This window comes from Lepidochelys kempii, chromosome 6 (genome assembly GCF_965140285.1).
Source record: "Lepidochelys kempii isolate rLepKem1 chromosome 6, rLepKem1.hap1, whole genome shotgun sequence".
NCBI classification, from domain to species: Eukaryota; Metazoa; Chordata; order Testudines; family Cheloniidae; genus Lepidochelys; species Lepidochelys kempii.
In genome coordinates, this window is record NC_136385.1 from 39,567,607 (window position 1) to 39,590,513 (window position 22,907).

General features: G+C 41.4%; 1 protein-coding gene across 4 annotated transcripts in view; it reads left to right on the plus strand.

The window, feature by feature from the left end:
* The window catches only part of CYB5R2 (cytochrome b5 reductase 2), a 35,252-nt gene that overhangs the window by 4,059 nt on the left and 8,286 nt on the right, over positions 1-22,907 (plus strand). For 2 of the 4 annotated variants that reach the window (XR_012159359.2, XR_012159358.2), the window contains exons 3-11: positions 5,041-5,187; positions 6,530-6,602; positions 7,797-7,903; positions 10,598-10,727; positions 14,125-14,208; positions 14,987-15,072; positions 15,974-16,073; positions 17,198-17,422; positions 18,150-18,354. Coding sequence is in view for 1 of the 4 variants with exons in the window: in XM_073347690.2 (XP_073203791.2) it covers positions 5,041-5,187; positions 6,530-6,602; positions 7,797-7,903; positions 10,598-10,727; positions 14,125-14,208; positions 14,987-15,072; positions 15,974-16,073; positions 17,198-17,370 (900 nt within the window). In the remaining 3 variants the exon portion in view is untranslated. Of the gene's footprint in view, positions 1-4,290; positions 4,420-5,040; positions 5,188-6,529; positions 6,603-7,796; positions 7,904-10,597; positions 10,728-14,124; positions 14,209-14,986; positions 15,073-15,973; positions 16,074-17,197; positions 17,731-18,149; positions 18,355-22,907 lie in introns of those variants that run through there. The other 2 variants (XR_012159360.2, XM_073347690.2) reach the window with 2 other exon arrangements.

The following is a 22,907-nucleotide window of genomic DNA, read 5'->3' on the forward strand; positions in this document are numbered from 1 at the left end:
TATGAAACAGGAAGGTGATGTTGGCCTAAAATCTGCATCCGTGGAAAAAGATATCGGAAACCCCATGGATCTTACATGGGTATCTGTGTTGCCTTCGTGTGGCTCCCAACTCTTTGATTGCACTCCTCCCTTAGCCACTGAGGATCACACAGCTGACTCCTGTGTTATGCTGTTCCCAGTTCTCCACCTTTGATTGTGCTCAAGTGAGCCCCACTGGAGAACACAGAGTAGCAACAACTTGTGTGTCATAGTCGCCTTAGATATACTTTGTCAGGGAGCATGGAAAGCAGATATTCACCCTCAGGCTGCCCACACACCTTTTCCCTTGTGGGGGTCTCCAGTGGAGGAACTGCTGGCAGCGGCATCATGCAGCATGTGTTACTCGATTTGTTCCACATGGTCTTCCCAGGCCTACTTTTATCTTTCTTTATCCCTGCTGGCTTCCCTTTATGCTATGGAAAGACAAGTAGCATATGGGCCATAATTGTAATTTTTAATGGAAGAAAATTGCCTTCAAATATTGGATCTACACAAAAGGAGGAAACTTTTCCTTTCTCAAACAAGAGAGAATGGGCCTGATTTTTCATGCACTTACACCAGTGTAAATTAAGGAGTCGTTCCAGTTGAGTCAATAGTTTTACCTGTGTAAAACTGGACAAGTGGAGTAGAATCGGGCTTAATAGTTTAATGAAGGAATCAAAATTTTGCATGGTCCAGAATCCATCCTGTGGTTGCAAGAAAGGACCATCACTAGAAGAAAGTGAAAAATAATATTAGCTAGAAAGAGGCATCAGAAATGGTCTGCAATAATCAAAAGATCAAACAAAAATCCGCTCCTGAAATTCTTTCAAGGATTTCAAGACCCCTGTCTTGCATTCATCTTATCATAGGAATTGAAGTCATGTCCTTGAGAGAAGACAAATTCTTTTCCAACCAAAAGCACAGTTCAGAAGGCCACTGATAATCTAGTCATACAGCTCAGCAATCTCAGTAAAATATGCTGAAGGCCACATGTTTGAAACTAACATACAGTGAAGTTTTAGTTTCGGGAGCTGTTTTGTTAAGTCCCCAAACTGTAAGTTGAACAACATGGAAACTTTATATAAATATTATTTTGCTTTCATTAGTCTTTATTTTAAAATGTCATAAGTATAAATTGTTTTTCCAACTGAACAAATTAACCGTTATTCTGCAATGGAAAATAAGTCATGCCACCTTAATCAACATTTGTGGCATCAGAATTCAACAGCTTTTGTCAATGAAATAAATCTTATGCTGCCACAGAATTCCATGGGTCCTGATTAGGATAGTGTGTGGGCATTGCCCACTATGTTTCACTGACTTAAGGGATTCATTAATGTAACTACTGAATTGTAAACCAGGGCATCTTCCAGAGCACATCTCGGTTCTCTGGCAGTCTGAATAATGGGGGCGAATTAATGGCATTTGAGGCTAAACATTCTCCTGTTTTTGAAAGTGATGAGTGGAGAAAACAGTGGTAAGAAAGGTAAAAAATAGGAACCAAGAAAATAAGGGGTGTAGAGGTATTGGACTATGCAATTTTCCCCTCTTTTTAAAATCATACTCACTTCATTATATAACAACGGATGACTGCATGCATTTTACTTTCAATTTGGATAACTTCATTAGCATGACAAAATATACAAGTGTTACCAAAGTTAATGCACCAAGAAACTGTCTAGGACAGGTTTAATATGGTATTGAGGTTTAGTATCTTGCAACCTTTTTGTACCACTGTCCATAACCTGACAGTGGAAAATTATTGCTGGCATCTCTTTCTCTTCTCCGAGAAACAGCCGCGTTAGTCTGTATTTGCAAAAAGAAAAGGAGTACTTGTGGCACCTTAGAGACTAACCAATTTATTTGAGCATAAGCTTTCGTGAGCTACAGCTTACTTCATCGGATGCATACTGTGGAAAACACAGAAGATGTTTTTATACACGCAAACCATGAAAAAATGGGTGATTATCACCACAAAAGGTTTTCTCTCCCCCCACCCCACTCTCCTGCTGGTAATAGCTTATGTAAAGTGATCACTCTCCTTACAATGTGTATGATAATCAAGGTGGGCCATTTCCAGCACAAATCCAGGTTTTCTCCCCCCCCCCCCCCAAACCCTCCCCAACAAACCCACTCTCCTGTTGGTAATAGCTTATCTAAAGTGATCACTCTCCTTACAATGTGTATGATAATCAAGGTGGGCCATTTCCAGCACAAATCCAGGGTTTAACAGGAAGGTCTGAGGAAGGGAGGCGGGGGTAGGAAAAAACAAGGGGAAGTAGGTTACCTTGCATAATGACTTAGCCACTCCCAGTCTCTATTCAAGCCTAAGTTAATTGTATCCAATTTTCAAATGAATTCCAATTCAGCAGTCTCTTGCTGGAGTCTGGATTTGAAGTTTTTTCTGTTGTAATATCGCAACTTTCATGTCTGTAATCGCGTGACCAGAGACATTGAAGTGAAATGGCCCACCTTGATTATCATACACATTGTAAGGAGAGTGATCACTTTAGATAAGCTATTACCAACAGGAGAGTGGGTGTGTTGGGGGGGGGGGGAGAAAACCTGGATTTGTGCTGGAAATGGCCCACCTTGATTATCATACACATTGTAAGGAGAGTGATCACTTTACATAAGCTATTACCAGCAGGAGAGTGGGGTGGAGGGAGAGAAAACCTTTTGTAGTGATAATCACCCATTTTTTCATGGTTTGTGTGTATAAAAACATCTTCTGTATTTTCCACAGTATACATCCGATGAAGTGAGCTGTAGCTCACGAAAGCCTATGCTCAAATAAATTGGTTAGTCTCTAAGGTGCCATAAGTACTCCTTTTCTTCTCCGAGAGTTATGCATTATTTTCCTTTCTCACTCTTAAGTGTAATGGTGTGTGTGTGTCTGTACGTACACATGATATTTTAGGTCATGTCTAAACTGTGGGGACTATATTGGCATAGCTACGGTACCATGTCTGTGCCAGCATAACCCTATAGTGTCAACTACATTGATAGAAGGGATTTTCCACTTGGGGTTATATCAGCATAGTTACTTTACTCAGGAGTGTGAAAAATCCACACTTCTGAGCAATGTAGTTATGTCAAAGTGATGGGATGGTCATATTACACAAGGTGGCAGAGCAGGATAAATTAGATTACTTAACCTGATGGGCTGCACCTGGGGGAGAGCCTGTGCTTGAAAAGTTGCTTGATGGATGGAGGCAGAGAAGGAACAGGTGGGGCTAGTATAAAGCTGGGAACTTGGCAGCAGAGCATGTAGCCACTCTCAGGACATTAGAGAGGGAAACCTGGGAGAGAGGATATATGAAAAGGTTCAGGGGAATGGCAGCAAGGTGTAAGATGGTGCAGACCTTGGCTGCTGATTAGAGGGTTCCTGAGCTGGAATCTGAAGTAGAAGGAGTGTCCAGGAGTGTCCAGGTCAGGGCAGTCTGCCATTTTTTATGTAGAGACTTTGATACCCCAGAAGGGGACGACTGTAGTGACCTGGCGAGGGAGCCAAACCATGAAGAGAGCACCCTGAGTCACAGAGAGAGAAGTGACAGAAGGGGCATCAGACCTGGTGAGCTAATCCCCAGGTGGGCTATTAGGAGGTGCTGGCACAGTGAGAGGGGCTTGTCAGTCTATCGAAATGTTAAGTATAGAGCAGGCCTCATCTAGACTGGTGAAATCCAGTGGTTAGGGAACATGGTAGGTGCAGCAGAAGTGACCTATATCGTCTAGCTGCTACCACAGTGCTGAAGCAGGGCGAGGGGGAAAGGATTGCAGGGACCAAGGGTCGGAAGGTGTTGGAACGGGTGGGCGGGGTTTTTTCCCGTGGGGTGAGAGAGGAGTGGCTTGCGTGGGGCAAAGCATGGGTAAGGGGCGGGAGGAGCGTGCAGGGCGGCAGGGGTTTGCACGGGCTGCACAGTGGGGAGAGGGGGTTGCACGGGGGGAGCGTGCAGGGCTGGAGGGGCTGCACAGTGGGGAGAGGGGGTTGCACGGGGGGAGGGGCTGCACAGTGGGGAGAGGGGGTTGCACGGGGGGAGGGGTTGCAGGGCTGGAGGGGCTGCCCTGGGGCGGAGCGGGGAGCGTGGGAAGAGTTTGCACGGGGTGGAGAGAGTGTGCAGGGCTGGAGCAGGTTGCACGGGGGCGGTAGCGGTGGGCAGGGGCTGGAGAGAGTGAGCCGGGCTGGAGGGGGTTGCACTGTTTGGGGGAGGGTGGGGGGGGGGAGGCGGAGCGTGCAGGGCGGGACGCAGGAGGGGCTTGCACGGGCTGGGCAGACCGTGCCGGGGAGAGGACTCGGAGGTTGCAGCGGGGCGCAGCGGGAGTCAACGCGGGACCCGTCAGGCGGGGCCGGGGCCGGGGCCGGGAGCGCTGCCTGCCGCAGTCATGGAGCCGAGCGCGGTACGAGAGGGGCTGTGTCCGGCGGGCGGTGCAGCCCGGGCTCCGTGGCAGCCGCTCCCCGCCCCTCTGCAGCGCGGGGCGGGGCGGGGCGGTTTGAGAAACTCCTGGGAGCGCCGTTAGCGCCAAGAGCATGGGGGGCGGGGCAGTGATGGAGGCTGGGCGGGGGGGGGGGGGGGGGCTTGGTGTGTTTGCGGCTTGTGCGGCACCCGCAGGGTCGCAACATTTCCGAGGCCCCAGATCCTCGCAGCTCCGGGGGAGCTGCCCAGCCCCCCCACCTCCGTCCGAAGTCTGTGGCCATAATATTAACGTGCCCAGGGCCACTTTGTCTGTGTCTCTTGGAGGCTGGTGCACTTAAACCAGTGACTCTGAGTCAAGGCTGGTTTCAGAGCAGCAGCCGTGTCCGGCTGTATCCGCAAAAAGGAAAGGAGGACTTGTGGCACCTTAGAGACTAACACATTGATTTGAGCATGAGCTTTCAGCCGATGAAGGGAGCTACAATGTAGCTCAGGAAAGCTTATGCTCAAATCAATGTGTTAGTCTCTAACGTGCCACACGTCCTCCTTTCCTTTCTGAGTCAAGGCTGTGTCCGATGTCATGTGCCTTTTGTTTTTGTTTTTGTAGGACCTGGACTTGCTGATTGCTGTGGTTGTCATTGCCCTGTCAGCCTTGCTGTTAGTTTTCAAGGCTAGGAGATCCCAGAGGAAGAGTGATCCCATTACATTACAGGAGCCACACACTAAGTATCCGTTGCCATTGATAAAGAAAGAGGTGACCAAACCCATTCAGTTCGTTTAGAATCCTGCCAAACTGCTCTGTGAAGATCACTTAGATTGTGCAGCCTACACTTTCTCAGGGAGGAAGCATGAATGACCAAAACAGGACTGGAGTTAGATCTGTGCTCTTACCCTGGCTCTGAAACTGGTTCATTGTGTGATCTTGAGCAGTTCAATAAGTCTTTTTTTTTTTTTTTTGGTCTGTGCCCATATCTACAAAATGAAGACCCATAATGCTAAGTTATTTCTCAGGAGTGTTGTGAAGTTCGCATAGTCAGAGATGGACCCAAACACAGATCCACTCATCTCTGAAACTAAGAGTGGAGATTTTAAAATTTGAACTTGGATCCAAAGAGTTTCCCTGGTAATAATGGGCTAGCTCAGAACTCTGATATAAACATCCCTGAACTTTGGGATTTCCAATTATGAGTGCTGTGGTTTGAAGGTATGTCTATAATTAATGTTTGTAAAATGTTTTGAGGTTCTTGGATAGAAGGTTAAAAAAAGATTAATATTATTTTTTAATATTAAACAACCCCTTTAAAGTATCTCCATGTGTGTTCCAGTACAATTTTATCATCACCTTTGGTAATAAACTTTTTATATGGCATCTGGATCTTGTATCCTCCCTGTTCCTTGAGTGGGTTTACTTAGGACAGTAAGTATTCTCTGTCATTAAGTATTTAATGCTTTTGGGGAACATCTCATTTTCATAGCTGCTACTGGAAATGTCTTGGACTATTTTTTCTAGATGTTGCATAAATTCGGTTCCTAAAACGTAATGCATAAATTAGTGTTTACTAGTTACCCCTTCAAAAGAATAAATAATTGGATTAGTTTCTTTGAATGCACAGTTCCTAATCCAGAGGCATATCTTCCTTTTAATACACTTAGAATTTGCATTGGTGGGAAGTAGGAGTTATAGCCTTCCTTAATGTAATGTGTGCCTCTACATAAGGCATGCCAGTTTTGTCATAAATCAGGAAACATCAAAGGTACAATGAGCATGTATATTGATTAGAGAAAACCTAAAGATTTTTGTTGTAAGGCTGCAATTGTCACAATGTCCTTAATCAGGAAAAATTGCCTTCCTCTTCGCTTCTGAGAAGGGGAGAGGACTTCAAGAGTTAGTCCTTTATAAGCAGGCTTAGAAAAAGATGAACTGTTAAGATTTCACTGTCAAACCTGTTTCTGTTTTGCTGTTTGGATTTTGGCTTATACTTTAATGAACAGTAGTTTCACCAAAGCACATTGTGCTGTTTTCCAAATTCCGAGTGCTACTGTACTGTCTTGTTGAAACCACACTTATTATTCTCCATCTCTTTGCTTTCTGTCAGGAGATCAGCCACGATACCAGGAAATTCAGGTTTGGGCTTCCGTCGCCGGATCATGTATTAGGGCTACCTATAGGTAAATACTGAAACTCTTTCCTGTGATTATTTTTTTGGGGTAAATTTAGGATTTTTCCGTGATCATCATCATCTTCTTTTCTTTTTTTTTTAAGCATAGTGAATTTGGTGCTCAGGAAGTTGGGGTATTAAAAACTCCATTTAGAGGCAGCCATGGTGCTGGATTGTTGGACAAGCTCCCTCTCTTGTATAATACCATGCTACAAAAACCATAGATTAGCACCGACAAACAGGAGAAGGAACAGAGGCTGTGTGGATACCTATTAGGTTGGGAGCAGCAGCAAAAGCCAAATTACTATGCTTTCATTTTTTTTCATAAATCCCAAATATAGGTGTGAATAGGTTGACTCTTGTATGAACTGAGCCCTTCTCAAATATACAAGTGTAGTAGAAAGTCCTACAACTGTAGGTTATATGTGAAGACACAAATAGAGCCTGCAGCATCTTGTTCTAACCATGGGCCCAGCCACTTGACCAGAGAAAAGGAAATGTGATAGTAGGAATAGTTTGATAAAATTGTATCTGGCTGACTGGCTACTGACTGGCTGTCTAAACTGCAACAAAGCAGAAATCTTCTGTCCAGTAGAAATAGTGACTATTATATTAGTTTTTCAACAACAGGGATCTGGAATTATAGATTTATACATGGTATTGCTTTATTGGCATTCATTGGGAAGAGCCACAATGGGCAAAGTGTTTTTTCAATATCTGAGGTGGTCCTGGAATAAATGGGTAAGAGGCAGTGTAGTGGTAATGTCCAAGGTACGCAAACCAAAGAACAAAATAGCCATCATGACATAGTTCAGCAATTTATTTCATGGTTGTAAAAAGAATTTATACTATTGCTGTTCTCATCACATATATGGGGTGTGTGTGTATTTTGCATACTCCTGATGGTGTTATGATAACCATGGATTATGTAAATATACATATTGAAGGATATAGCATATATTCTCAACAATAGCATTTGATTAGACTTAGACTTCAATGTAGTGAAGAATGATTCTAGGGTTGTATGACTAGATGATGATACAACTTCTGTATCCCAACAGGATGTACCTATCATGGTTAGCTTCTAATGCTTTTATTGGAGTTATTGTATATGTTTAGATTCTTTATTTCCCATTCCATTCTTTTTGTTTTCTTTTTTCTCAGTCCTGAAAGAGATAATTAGATTGTAACTCTTTCTCCCTAGGCCAGCATGTTTACCTCTCTTCCAAAATCAATGGTAATCTTGTCATCCGGGCCTACACTCCAGTTTCCAGTGATGAAGTAAAAGGTTATGTTGACTTAATTATAAAGGTAAATATTAGCTGCCTTCATGGAGACAGATAATTTAATCTAACTGGACATGTTTACTATCCAAGTGTAGAAGGCGATGCTTGCCTTAGGAAGGAGAGGATTGGATTTAAGTGACATTTAAAGTGTTGCTGTCAAACACTGTAGTTTATGCCCCAAATTTGACCTTTCTTAATATATGGTGATGTGATGGCAAAAGTCCTCCAGGTTAGTATTTATTTTAAAGTGTATTTAGTGATCCTGGAAGGTGCTGGATATTAGATGTAGAGAGTGAAGCCTATTTTCCTATTGAATAGGTACAGCGGGGGACACTGCAAATTTCTCCCTACAGCTCCTACCAATGCCTGACATTTGAGAGGGATGTATTTTTGGTGCCTCATTCTTTAGGGATGAGAGGATGATTGTTACAAGGCTGCCAATTGTGATACCAGTTTTTATGATGTGATACCTGGCTGTAGGAATTTGAAACACCAGCTTATTTCACAATGTCCTTTAAATGATATAAATCTCGCTAGTAAATCTGCCATCACGACCCTGAGAGGGAGAAGAACACAATAGTCACTATTTCGGCACAGTATCCAATAAAATGGAGTCAGGAGCTCTTCCCTGTTACTTCTTCAGCAATGATTAACTAAGGACTCTGATACTTGGTAACTAAGGACTGTTCTTCCTAAAACTATGCTGCTGCCATTGATAGGGTTTACATGGAAGTAGAAAATAAGTGACAAGAGGTGCTTGCTAACTTCATCTTCACTAGAGAAATTCCACCACATCTCTCTAAGCTTTGGAAGTTGTTCAAATGAAATTATTATTTGGAGAATGCCATAAGCTCAGAGTGCTCTATAAAATGCATAGAAAGACAAAGGACCTGGTGGAGCTCTCATACTGGGATAAATTAAAATCTGTAGTTACACTAGTGTAAAATCCATGTGAAATCAGAATCAGGTGAAGGTTGCCTTCTCCAAGAGCTCAGATGGATAACCAATGTAGGGCTTTAAGGCTGGGGACCTAATTAGTGAAGAGTTCATTGTTGGAGTTGGTCAGGAATTTTTCAATGATACGTTTATCAGAAATGCTGATTAATTGAAACCAAAACTCATTGCAGGAAAAGATCAGGTTCAACAAAACTTTAGTTGGGAAAGCTTTCTCAAGACCAGGATTGAATTTTTTTGGGGGGAGGGAGGGGGGGTGTGTCTCTAGTTTTTTGTCAGAAAAAACTTTGAAAGGTCTCAGGGTAGTTTTGATGCAGAACAGGAAAACTTTGGAATTTAAAAAAATTTCATGGGACAGGAAGACTGTCTTCAGCCCACCTCTATTTATCATGGGAAGGCTTCAAAAAGAGGTGGGTTTAAAGGAGACATTTGGAGGAGGAGAGGGAGCATTTGGTTGCTGAAACTGGGCTGCTCAGAGTGCAGAGGGTAGAATAAAATAAGGTTTGACACTAGGATGGGGAGAAGGAGATAAAGGGAGGTGCAGAGGAATGAAGAAGTGTTCTGAAATGAAATGAGAGCAGAGATGGAAGCCAGGAAAGTGATGTGCAGGGCCATGAGAATGGATGAGGAGTCTGAATTTAATGAAGGTGAGAGGAAGCCCTTGAGAGGATTCTAGGTGCAGCAGGAGTGGAAGAAGAAAGGCTAGTCGGCATCTACTCCTGGCATGAGCCCGAGGCCCTTGTTTTCCACATTGAGACTCTTGTACAGAGTTCAGCTTTAAAAATGTGCTGAAATTGATTGTTATTGGACAGGATGGGTAGAGCAGTACATGGCATTGCTTTACTCTTATCTTGTGGAGAAGTATGTTACAGTCTGCACATCTATAACCTGCTCATTGAGAATCTGCCTTGCACGTTCCCCAAACCATCTCTGTATGCTAAAACAACCTCTGATTGTTTTCTCCTTTATTTCCTTTCTGATGCTTGCATAATTGAACAATAGACTTGAAGTTCTTTGCATACATGGTGCCGTGTCATGAAAGAATGTTGCATTTTCTGATTCAATGTTAGAATCCTGGAAGATTTTGAGTAGGAGTGTTCATAGTTTCCTTTGCTGGAACCTTTCAAGCTAGTGTGGATTGCAGAGTGCACTGTGGTTAGGTCCCTGGACTCCTGAGTTCTTCCAATCCCCATTCTAATGCTGACTCTCTGTTTGTCTTTGGGCAAGCCGCTTTCTTCTTCAGTTTCTCCTTTGTTTCTGGGTTTCACTCTTGTTCCTGATCCCTCATGTTCCATGTGTTGTGAGGATTTGTTAGTGGTTTAACGTTTGTAAAGCGTTTTCAAGGTGAAAGGGAGAATTTAAGGTAATATTCATCACTGCACTTTATGGTGGAGCCCTTTTGAATGCTATGAAGTGAAAAAAGGACCTCCTGCCATTTTCTGGAGGGAGATTAGCGATGGAGGTGACTTGAGGCTGGCGTTGCAGAGGTACAGGGAGATAAATGCAGTGCATAGAGTCTGCACGGACATTTCCATTAACCACACTGCCTGCTATGGATGGAAAAGCAGCAGCTGCATGAAGCAGCAGTTTTCTCACTGCACTGTGGTGGTTTCCACTTACAGTGCGCAAATGAATACTGAGAGCAAGGGATTTCCTGGGTCTCATTTCAGGTGTCCAGTGTTCTATGCAAGGTGTTTTTGAGACGACACTATTGCCATCTGATAGCTAAATGGTCAAAACACTAACAGTTGCTGTGTTTCTTCAGGTCTACTACAAAAATGTCCATCCCAAATTCCCTGAAGGTGGGAAGATGTCCCAGTACTTAGACAGCATGACTGTTGGGGATACCATTGACTTCAGAGGGCCAAACGGGCTCCTTGTATACAAGGGGACAGGTACGGTGATGTTAAAATGGAGGGAGGGGGAATCTAGTTATTTTCAAAGGCAATTTAAATCTTGAGGGCTTTCCAGATTGGGACACTGCTTTCTTTTGAAATGAGCCCCAAAGTTCTCCTATGGGAGTTCTCTCCCAATGTTCTTGACTCATGCCTGTTGTAGCATGACCATGCTGGGGAATGAGAGCATTGTACTGGTCTGAGAATGTGACTGTTCAAACACTTGCCCTCCTGTAAAGGGTATTTAAATCCACTCTATTGATACATTCATATTGTTTTGTATCACCGATAAACTTGTATTTGAAGTAGCTGAGAGTATTTTAATCTTTGTGCGAGATGCTCAGGCTGCAAATCTTAAAGTGTTCCTCTGGGAAGCACATCATTTCTGCTCTGTAACTCCCTGGCTATAAGCCAGCTTGCCCTGTTTTAAAACAGGCTTGTCTTGGATAAGGATCTTTCTGTGTGGGAGGGATCGATGTGTTGAGGGACTCTCACATAAGATGGTTGTAAAAGAGTATAAGGGATTTTGCCCTGATCTTGATTGACTGGGAGTGTACACCTAAAACTCCCATATACTTCAGTGGCAGCTCCAGGTACTTAGCACTTGTCAGGATCAGGCCCTTTATTAGGAATAAAGTACAAATGAGTCTTATTTTTTGGATGGAATCGATAAGCTACATAAGTTACAAATACACACACTTTTCTGTTGCACTTCGATTGCTATAGACAACAGGAACTCTGTAGCATTGGTTACAAATCTGTTAATTGATTATCAGAGCATGAATTTGGTCATGAGGCTTTCTGTTTGATTCTTAGAGATATGTAGCCTCTGAATTGAGTTACAAGCTGTGTCTTATTTTTTGATTACCCCAAAGCAGCGGCATCCTCTGGTGTACAAAAGAAGTTATGTAGTTCTTTTGATCCCTGCATGCTAGGGGTCAAGGTCACATGGCCTTTAGTGTCAATGCCAAGGGTTTAATTGGAGTCTTGTTAGCTATCTGGGTATCTAGAGATGAATAAATTACTGTAATAAAAAGGGTCTGATCTGACTGTGCAGCACACTAATATATTTAATTGCTGTATTCATTGCAGGGTCTCTTGGCTTAACACTTTTGGTCTGTTAATGTTTTAGTGCAAGTCCCATGATGCAAAGGGATCATAAAGATGACTTAATTAGCCTCTTGGGTGACAGTCATTGCTATTCCCAGCTCTCAGTGTAGGGTGAGTGACCACTGTGCTCCAGCAATCCACAGCTGCAGGATGACCTTTTGGTGCAGCTAGATGCAGTTCTTCAGAGGTGCCTCAAGGTTATTCTAAATTATGCTTGTAGCTAAACTAGTCCTTGGCCAGCAGTAAGATTGGAGATTACAAGGGGGCATAAAGCCACTTTTACCATTTCCACCTTGGCCTGTGCTGAGCACAGTTTGGCTGGATCTGAAGATCTGTCCCCATGTATCAGGTTGCCAACTCCAACAATTGGACTTCCACAGCAGTTGTATCCCTTAAGAACATAAGGACAAAAAACAGCCATACTGGGTCAGACCAAAGGTCCATCTAGTCCAATATCCTTTCTTTCTCCAGTGGCCAATGCCAGGTGCTTCAGAGGGACTGAACAGAGAAGACAGTCACAGAGTGATCCATCCCCATGTTGTCCACTCGCAGCTTCTGGTGGTCAGAGGCTAGGAACACCCACATCATGGAGCTGCATCCCTGACAATTCTTGCTAATAGCCATTGATGGACCTATCCTCCATGAACTCACTTTATTCCTTTTTTGAGCTCCATTATAGTTTTGGCCTTCACCTTTGCCTATCCCCTGGCAACGAGTTCCACAGATTGACTGTGTGTTCAGTGAAGAAGTACTTCCTGATGTTTGTTTTAAACCTGCTGCCTATTAATTTTATTGGGTTACCCCTGGTTCTTGTGTCACGTGAAGGAATAAATAACACTTCCTTATTCTCTTTCTCCATACTGTTCATCGTACGTGTTGTCTCTTTCCAAGCGTAAAAGTCCCAGTCTTTTTAATCTGTCCTCATATGGAAGCTGTCCCATACCCTTAATCATTTTTGTTGCCTTTCTCTATACCTTTTCCAATTCTATATATTTTTTGAGATGAGGTGACCAGAACTGCAAGCAGGATTCAAGGTGTAGGCATACCATGGATTTATATAGTGGTATTCGCAAAAAGAAAAGGAGTACTTGTGGCACCTTAGAGACTAACCAATTTATTTGAGCATGAGCTTTCGTGAGCTACGTGCATCCGATGAAGTGAGCTGTAGCTCACGAAAGCTCATGCTCAAATAAATTGGTTAGTCTCTAAGGTGCCACAAGTACTCCTTTTCTTTTTGCGAATACAGACTAACACGGCTGTTACTCTGAAACCTATAGTGGTATTATATTTTCTGTCTTATCTATCCCTTTCACAGTGGTTCCTAACATTTGCTTTTTTGACTGCTGTTGCACATTGAGCAGATGTTTTCAGAGAACTATTCACAATAGCAACAGCTAATTTAGAGCCCATCGTTTTGTATGTATAGTTGGAATTATGTTTTCCAATGTGCGTTACTTTTCATTTATCAACACTGAATTTCATCTGCCATTTTGTTGCCTAGTCACCCAGTTTTGTGAGATCCCTTTTTAACTCTTTGCAGTCTGCTTTAAACTTAACGTTGAGTAATTTTGTATTGTCAGCAAATTTTGCCACCTTGCTGTTTACCCCTTTTTCCAAATCAGTTATGAATATGTTGAATAGTATTGGTCGCCGAACGTATCGCTGGGGGACACCACTATTTACCTTTCTCTGTTCTGAAAACTAACCATTTATTCCCCCTTTGTTTTCTGTCTTTTGTCTTTCTTTTACCCCGTGACTGCTTACTTTGCTTAAGAGCCTTTGGTGCGAAGCCTTGTCAAAGATTTTCAAAAGTCTCAGTACACTACATACATTGGATCAACCTTGTCCTCATGTTTGTTGATCCTCTCAAAGAATTTTGATAGACTTGTGAGGCATGATTTCCCTTTACAAAAGCTGTGTTGACTCTTCTCCAACAAATTGTGTTCATCTGTGTGTCTGATAATTCTGTTCTTTGCTACAGTTTCAATCAATTTGCCAGGTACTGAAGTTAGGTTTACCGGCCTGTAATTGTCATGATTGCCTCCAGAGCCTTTTTAAAAAATTGGTGTCACATTAGCTATCCAGGAGTCATCTGGTACAGAAATTGATTTAAGTGATAGGTTACATACCACAGTTAGTAGTTCTGCAGTTTCATATTTGAGTTCCTTTGGAACTCTTGGTTGAATACCATCTGGGGTCCTGGTGACTTATTACTGTTTAATTTATAAGTTTGTTCTATTATACTTTATTAATTTAAGTACCTGTAAGTTCTGAATATTTCTTCCAGGTAACTTTGCTATCAAGCCTGACAAGAAGTCTGAAGCACAGAGAAAGTTTGTAAAGCATCTTGGGATGATAGCTGGAGGAACAGGTGAAACTGTTGCACTGAGGGCAGCAACCTCATGAGAGAGCAAATAGAGGTTTAGAGGGTTGTGATGATTATCGAGACATTTTCTGTTTAATTTATTTTGTGACTGAAGGTTCTCTCCATTACCAATTGAATCTGTTGCCTAACAGTGCTCGCATCGATACATGGATGTAATATTTCAACATTCCATTTGGTTAAAATTAACATCTATGTATTTATGTACTGAACATTGTGGATTTCCTTTCCTTTATATGAAGATACTCAGGGCGGGGACTGTTTTCTCCTATTTTTACAGTCCTTGGACAATAGGCTCCTGATTCTGATAGCGGATGTGGGGCACTGACACAGTATTAATAATCATCATAATACAGAGAAAGAGAGATGTGGTCTGAGCTCAGGCCTATGAGCCAGGAACACATGTTTTGTCCTGGCTCTTAAACTGATTCATTATGTGATCTTGGGCAAGTCACTTAACCTCTCTGAGTCTGTGTCAGCCTCTGTACAATCAGGTTATAATATTTACTTTACCTATCCTACCAGAGTGTTTATTATTTAATGATAATAAAGCACTAGGTAAAGTGTTACTTTGTAGCTTTTTTGAGTAAAAAGAAGAAACTTTACAGCTGACATGGATCTGAAATTGGGATATTATGGGCCTGATCTTGTGGCTTCATGCAGACAATACTTCCACTGACGTCAGCTTGCCATACTGCCTGATAATGCAGCCTTCATGTGAGCTAAAAGGAAAAGCTCATCTATAATTGTCTTTTGTTTTGAATAGGAATAACTCCGATGTTGCAGCTGATCCGTCACATCACAAAGGATCCTAATGATGATACAAAGTGTTACCTCCTTTTTGCTAATCAGGTAAATATATTGGGTCATTTGTTTGCCCTCTTTTTTTACCCCAGGGACACCATTAAGAGGACTTTGAACTGGTGATACTGTTGTGATATTTAATTTGGAAAAATTACTTCCCTGAATCACAAGATTTTTCTCTTGATCTGTATTATGCATACGTACCACACAGTTATATTAAAGCATGTAGTCCTAGTCCACATACTTCACATGCAGAACTCCCTTTGATTATCAAGGCTGCTATGTGATTTGACATGGTTTATTTAAAAATGATCTATATAAGAAGTTACAAGAGATATTACAGGTTATTGCATCTGTTCTCAGACACTGTCCTGGGTTTGGTTTCTTTTGTTCTTAAACCAACAAAAAGGAAAAAATATCCCCAAGAAATCATATTAGTACAACATACAAAATGTTTGTGCATGTAAAACTGCCAGAAGCCCCGAACTCCTGAACTGAAGATTGTGGGTGAAATCCTGACTCCATTGATTTCAGGGAGGCCAGAAGTTCACTCCCTGTTCTTAACTCTCACTGTTATACCGAGGCACTGCCATGTTTGTAATATGCAAAAAAAACCTTACTGGTGGGGAGACCAAGACAAATCAGAGTTTTAACCTTGATTCTGAATTTCCTGGCATTTGGCTGTTTAACTATTTAACACTAGTATCAGCTAGGTTGCTGTTAAATCTGATTTGTTTTTACTATTAATCTGGATTTACAGTGAAGAAAATTATAAACTACCATATGCTTAAGAAAAATTCAGTTTGTCTACTGACTGTTGATAAATGAGAAACTCTGATTCCTGCCTGCTGAAAACGAAGTAAGTGCCATGTTAGTCCATGTTACTGTGTGCACTGATATGGTCTGGTGACAAACAATTCCCCCCCCACCTTTTATTTTTTTTAAACAGACTGAAAAAGACATATTACTGAGAGCTGAGCTGGAAGAGGTAGCCAAGAATCACCCTGATCAATTTAAGGTGCAGTATACATTGGACAGACCTCCTCATGGTAAGTTACTGGTGTTCGAAGGAAGATTTTCTTCTGCCCTCTTTTCTGTATACAAGCCACAGGTTTAATCCTTCCTACTAATGGATATTGCTACAATATCCAAACATCCATTCCTATGGTATCTGAGCACTCCTAGCGAACTTACTAGTATCTGATAACTTTACCAAAGCAGGGAGCTGTTCTGTAAACCTTAGAAAACAGGAACTAATAATTAACTTCCATTGAATGATGCAACCGTTACCTGCGGACCTTTGGATAGTGAAATGTTTGTCATGGTACTGGTAGGGTAAAGTGTCAGTTTCTTGGACTTTTCAGCAAAATACACAACTCTGCTTTGTCTAGTCTCCCTCCTCATTTCATCAGCAGAATGATGTTACCTTGGCATCCTGTCTGCTTAGTACTTGCTATGGGCACAACAGGCAAATGTACAAGTGCCACTTACAGTAGATCAGTTTCAAATAGGGTGCAGTTGCACAATACAAAGATAAAGAATCAGTTGTGGGTTTCTATGTAGTACTGTATTGGGATGGAAAACAAAAAGCTAGAGCTCTACTATATCTAGCTCACAAAACACACAGCCAAATGAATGGCTGGTGTAAGTGATCACAACTATGTCTACACGTAAAGCAGCCTGGGTAGAATAAGCAGTGTAGATGATGAAGCACTGTTTAAGTGAGTAAAGACATGCCAGAACCTTAGGGTATATACCCTACACGGCTTTCTACATGCCCAAGCAGTGCCTCTCATGTCAGTATCCCACTGCTGGAGCTTTTCCCCAGGGCAGGGGAGAGGCAGCAAGGAGAGGGGCAGCTTCTCGCTGGTGGAGCCTTTCCCTGCTGTGTGTAGGTAGATGCCGCAGTGTGAAGCAGCCTGCTTATTGCGTGCCCTAGACAAGGTTGTACTTACAACAGTGGAGGATGTAGTCCAGGGTTTTGATCCTACCCTTGTCAAGTGCTTGCTTACAGTAATGTGGTATAAATGCTGAATCTATCGGGATATTTGTCTGTGTGTGTGTGTGTGTGTGTGGCTGGTGTCACGTTGAGGGGCAGGATGGGGACCTTTAGTGTGAATATATGTTTGAATTGTTGTAAGGTATTAATGGTATCCCTTGTTGTTTGTTTCAGACTGGAAGTATAGCTCTGGCTTCATTACTGCAGACATGATTAAAGCATACCTCCCTCCTCCAGGCAGAGATACTCTTATTCTGATGTGTGGGCCTCCACCTATGATTCAGTTTGCGTGTCAGCCCAATCTGGAAAAACTTGGTTATCTCAGAGATAACACATTCGCTTATTAACACTGATGCAATGCAGTAATAATCCGTTGTGCTACAGCACTTTTAGAACAATGTAAGTTGATTGCAATTTTGTAGTCCTAATTAAAGGTTTTATTGAATAGTTGAGTAATTTTGTTCTGTCTCTACATTACCTTGAATGTTTTTAATCCTGAGAGCTTGAGTAATAGTCTTTAAATGTTTTCTGCTATGCATCTCCATGTCTTATTGCTTATCTGGCTAGCTATAATATGGAGAGGGTGTTAATATACAAAGTTAAAGGCCACATGACTCTAGCTACCTGAAATTGAGTTGCCCTGAAATGTTCTGACTTTATTGCTATAATGAAATAAAATTTGTATCCACAATGCGGGGGGGAAAGATCAGTTTATTTTATTTATTATATACTTGGGTATAGCACTGACATTCAGCAGCCTACAATGGTCCTAAATTCTGAACCTATTTCCTAACTTATGCAAGGTTTGTGTGATAAGACTCTACATGTAATCTATTCATTACAATGTGAATAAATTAATTTCTTTCCTGTATGAAAGAGGGGATAAAGAATATTTCTTAGGAATGTGCTGCCATAAAACAGCAAAGTAGATTAAGGAATCTGGTCATGGGAAGAAATTGCAGTAGCTCACGGACAGTGAAAGTGCATGAAGAGATTCTCATACTGTTTTGTTAAAATTCTCATTTCAGAGTAAAATTTTATCTGAAATTTAATTTAGGGGATTCAATATTAACCTTCATGCTGAGTGAGTCACTGAATGCTATTCAGGTATATATTTGTTTGCCAGCACTTAGATTTCTGCTGTACAAAGAGGATTTGATTGACAGTCACTGAAAACTGCATTGCTGCCTTAAGTTGGACTGAACTTCAATATAAGTATCTACTGTTGTTTATACGTACTTACGAAATACAGTTCTCTCCATGAAGTACATGTGCTCTGAGCAGTTTCAGAAGTGTCTCACCCAAAAGAAAGTGGTACTTCCACACATAAGGTACATGACTCATTCTATACACCCTTAAACTTCACTGTTTTTACTCTCTCTTCACAAACACTTTTCAGTTTGTGACTGTGCACCGCTCTGTGTTCACCATCTCAGGGCTGGTTTGTACTGTCTTGTGCCTTAAACTTGGAAAGTGTGGGGCAGGGATCCTGTTTTTAATCTGTCTGATTGGAAATTTACCCAGTAGCACTTAATATTTTTAATCAGATGTTTGGGACTAATAAAATTTGCTCTTTGTTACCTCACTGATTAAGTCTACTCAGACCCACTATCCCAATAACAGTTATAGCAGACAGAGATCAAAATGCTTCAGGCTTGTAGGCCAGCCCTCTTAAAAGTTGTGGTGATCCCAGTGCCACTGTGGACTGAGCCCTTTAATACCATTTCGTTTTGGAGAGTCATAATCAGGGCCCTTTGTAAAATTTTCTTTGCTTAAGTTTTTGCCATATTATTTTCAAGAATGTGTGGGGTTATGGATTCCAGGCAACCTGGGTCGCACCTCCTTTGCTGTTATCTAGGCCAGTTGTTCTCAACCAGGGGTACGCAGAGGTCTTCCAACAGGTACATCAACTAATCTAAATATTTGTTTAGTTTTAGTTCAGGCTACACGAAAAGCACTAGCAAAGTCAGTATAAACTGAAATTTTATAGAGTCAATGACTTGTTTATACTGCTCTATATACTATACCCTGAAATGTAAGTATGTATGATATTTATATTCCAACTGACTTAATTTTATGATTGTGGTATAAATGACAAAATTAAGCAATGTTTCAGTAATAGTGGTGAAACTTGGGGGAACATAAGACAAATGAGACTCCTGAAAGGTTGAGAGACACTGGGCTAGGCAGTGCAGCTCAGAACCATCTTCTTCCCTGGGAAGTGGCAAGCATATAGCTGGCTTTAACTGGTGCACTGTTCACTGCCTGCACTATGGCTTCCCTCATTCACTGGCTGCAAGCTGGACTGCAGAGGTGAAATCCTGGCCCCACTGATGTCCGTGGCAAAACTTCAATAGACTTTTCTGAGGCTAGGATTTTGTCCCAGAGGAGATTTACTTGCCAAGAGAACCTCTTAGTGTGTCTTCTCTTAAGTCTCTTTTGAACCTGTGAATTTTTCCCTCTTGTCCATTCTCCATCTGTTTATTTTTAGAAAAAAATGCTTATTTCTTCTTCAACACTGCATATTTACAAAAAGAAAAGGAGGACTTGTGGCACCTTAGAGACTAACCAATTTATTTGAGCATAAGCTTTTGTGAGCTACAGCTCACGTCATCGGATGCATTCAGTGGAAAATATAGTGAGGAGATTTATATACACACAGAACATGAAAAAATGGGTGTTTATCATACACACTGTAAGGAGAGTGATCACTTAAGATGAGCTATTACCAGCAGGAGAGTGGGGGGGGAGAACCACTCTCCTGCTGGTAATAGCTCATCTTAAGTGATCACTCTCCTTACAGTGTGTATGATAAACACCCATTTTTTCATGTTCTGTGTGTATATAAATCTCCTCACTATATTTTCCACTGAATGCATCCGATGACGTGAGCTGTAGCTCACGAAAGCTTATGCTCAATTGGTTAGTCTCTAAGGTGCCACAAGTCCTCCTTTTCTTTTTGCGAATACAGACTAACACGGCTGCTACTCTGAAAATTGCATATTTATTCATTGTGATGATAATTTTAAAATGTTACCAAGTAATTGCTATAAGTATTATAAAGCTAAATGATAACACTTAAAGGATTCTTATTCATTCTGAGGGTGAAGTTTATAAGCTTTAAGAAATGCTTAAATATATTTTGACACTGAGCTGTTACAGAGCATTTTTCCATCTATAGATTTTTTTCTCAAAGTGGGTATGCTCATTGAATAGACAGAGAAACACAGAGGTTAACTGAAATACCCAAGCATATAGCAAGTGACTGGCAGAAATGGGAATAGAACCCAGGTATTCTGACTCCATTGGTATTCTAGCCCCATTGCCTCTCTGGGTATGATACAAGGTACTCTTCTTAACTATTCATTTACCCCCATTTGCTCTTCAACAAACTTTAAAATTCCCCAGCTGCCCAGGCATATATAAAATGTACTATACAGAGTCAACATGGAATATAGACAAACATACAGCATTTATTTATTACAGTATGATTGCCCAAAGGTCAGTGTTTGTATTTTGTGAACTTTTCACTTTTATTTTATATATCAAATAAGATACTCTAGTATTCAAATATAAGTTAACAGAACACTTAAGTTCACAACCCAACACACTGGAACTGGATTTTTAAAAATAATACTTACAGTATGGCCTGCTTGAAACATCTTAGGGTGCAAAACTACCCTTCTCTGCTCTGTCAGTGTACATTGAGTCAACATTTGTACAAAACAAACACAGTTAATTACACATTCACAGGCAAATTCATCTAAGGTGCACAGAGTACACTAAAATGATAACCATGTGTTCAAACAGACACCAGGGAGAAATATCAAAAGTATTCATTAAAAACCTAACTCTGATCCCTGTTAAGTGAATGGGACTTTTGAAAATGCCAGCCTCTATCATAAACAATTCTACTGGCTCCATACATTAAAGTTCATTTTGCACAATAGGCGTAGTGGAAATTAGCTGTTAATTTCTAACAGGAGAGAGATTTATACACAAACTTGTTAACTAGTCTTTAGGAGAAGTCAGTTCTATGACTGCAGTTCATGTCTCATTTCCCCATTTGCGTCACACTTTGAAGTTTGTGCAGTAAGGGCTAGATTGGGCCATAACTTTACTCAGTGAGTAATGCCTTGCTCTTTAACTAGTCCTATGAATAAGGGTCACCCCTTACTCATTCTGAATAGCACTTAAGTGAAAACAGCCCGACTTTAAGCTCTTTTGAAAGAGGCATGTCTGGCATTGACATACCCTGAGAAATCTTTCCAAACATGGTTTAGCATCAGAACACACAAAATTAAACCTCATTGCAACCAAAAGGGATGAGATCTAACCAGTAACCCACCCTCTGAAAGTGTTTAATTCAAGCCCATTATATCTTCCAAAATCAAATATCTTTGTTTCACAACCCTGTCAAGACTGTTTTTGGAATTGCCCAGTACAAAATAGCCTACTAGTACTGTGGTAGTGAACATGTGTGTGGGGAGTCATTACTGCAGCCCTACTCCTGGGGGACGCCTGTTGAGGCCCATACAGCCCTGTCAGTCTACCTGGCTGACAGCTGAAGAGAAACCTTAAGGTAGAAGGGATGGAAGGTGGCTTTGCAGGCATAACTTCTAGCTTTTATGTGCAGCAAGCAGGACTGCCAGTTACCTCTAGCTCCATGGGCAGCCTGCACTGTTTTGGTATATCTGCACTGGAGCTTGTAGGTGTAACTTCCTGTTTGAGGAGAGGATACCAAGATGGGAGGGGTTGCAGTTTGGAGGACAGTATTAGAATTCAAAATGATATTGACAACCTGGAGAAATGGTTTTGAAAGGCATTTATGAAATGCCTTATTTATGAAATAAAGACAAGTGCAAATTACTACTCTTAAGAAGGAATAATCAGTTGCACAAATACAAATGGGAAAGAACTGCCTAGGAAGGAATACTGCAGAAAAGGATCTGGGGATTTAGAGTGGATCACTATGGGTCAACAATATACTACTGTTTCAAAAAAAGCAAATATTATTCTGGGATGTATTAGCTGGAGTGTCATAAACAAGACAAGAGAAGTAATTCCTTCTTCTCTACTCAGCACTGATAAGCCTCAACTGGAGTATTGTGTCCAGTTCTGGGTACTGTACTCTAGGAAAGATGTGGACAAATTGGAGAAAGTCCAGAGGAGAGCAACAAAAGCGATTAAAGGTCTAAGAAACATGACCTAAGAGGAAAAACTGAAAAAAACGGGAGAAGACTGATGAGAAACATAAGTCTTCAAATACATAAAAAGTTGTTAAAATTGTTGTCCTTACTACTGAGGACACGTCAAAAAGCAATGGGCTTAACTGAAACAAAGGAGATTTAGGTTAGACATGAGAAACTTCCTAACTGTAAGGTTCTGTAAGAATAGGAACAAAGTATCTGGGGAGGTTGTGGAATCTGTCTAACCTGTTCTTAAAAACCTCCAATGACAAACACCTGTCAGGGATGGTCTAGCTAATATTTAGTCCTGCCCCAGTGCAGGGGACAGGACTAGATGACTTATCAAGTTTCCTTCCAGTCTTATATTTCTGTGATTCTATATCTGACTGATAATCAGGTCTCCAGAAAAGAACTGCACCACTATATTTATATCCTATTGGAGATCATAAAACATTCATCATTTGCTTTTCCTTAGATGTATACGCAAGGGAGAGTCACAGTCTCTTGCTATATTTCATCATTTAATATCTTTAATTTCTTTTGGAGCAGAACACTTCTGGATTTATTGCAACATATCTTGAGACGTAGCTCAAGTTTCTCTCTCAGCTATGCTAGCATGATGCCACGAAAATCTGCAGAGCGGATTTGGCCAATCTATACTAAGCAATAAGCTATACTAACACCAGCGCTGCAGC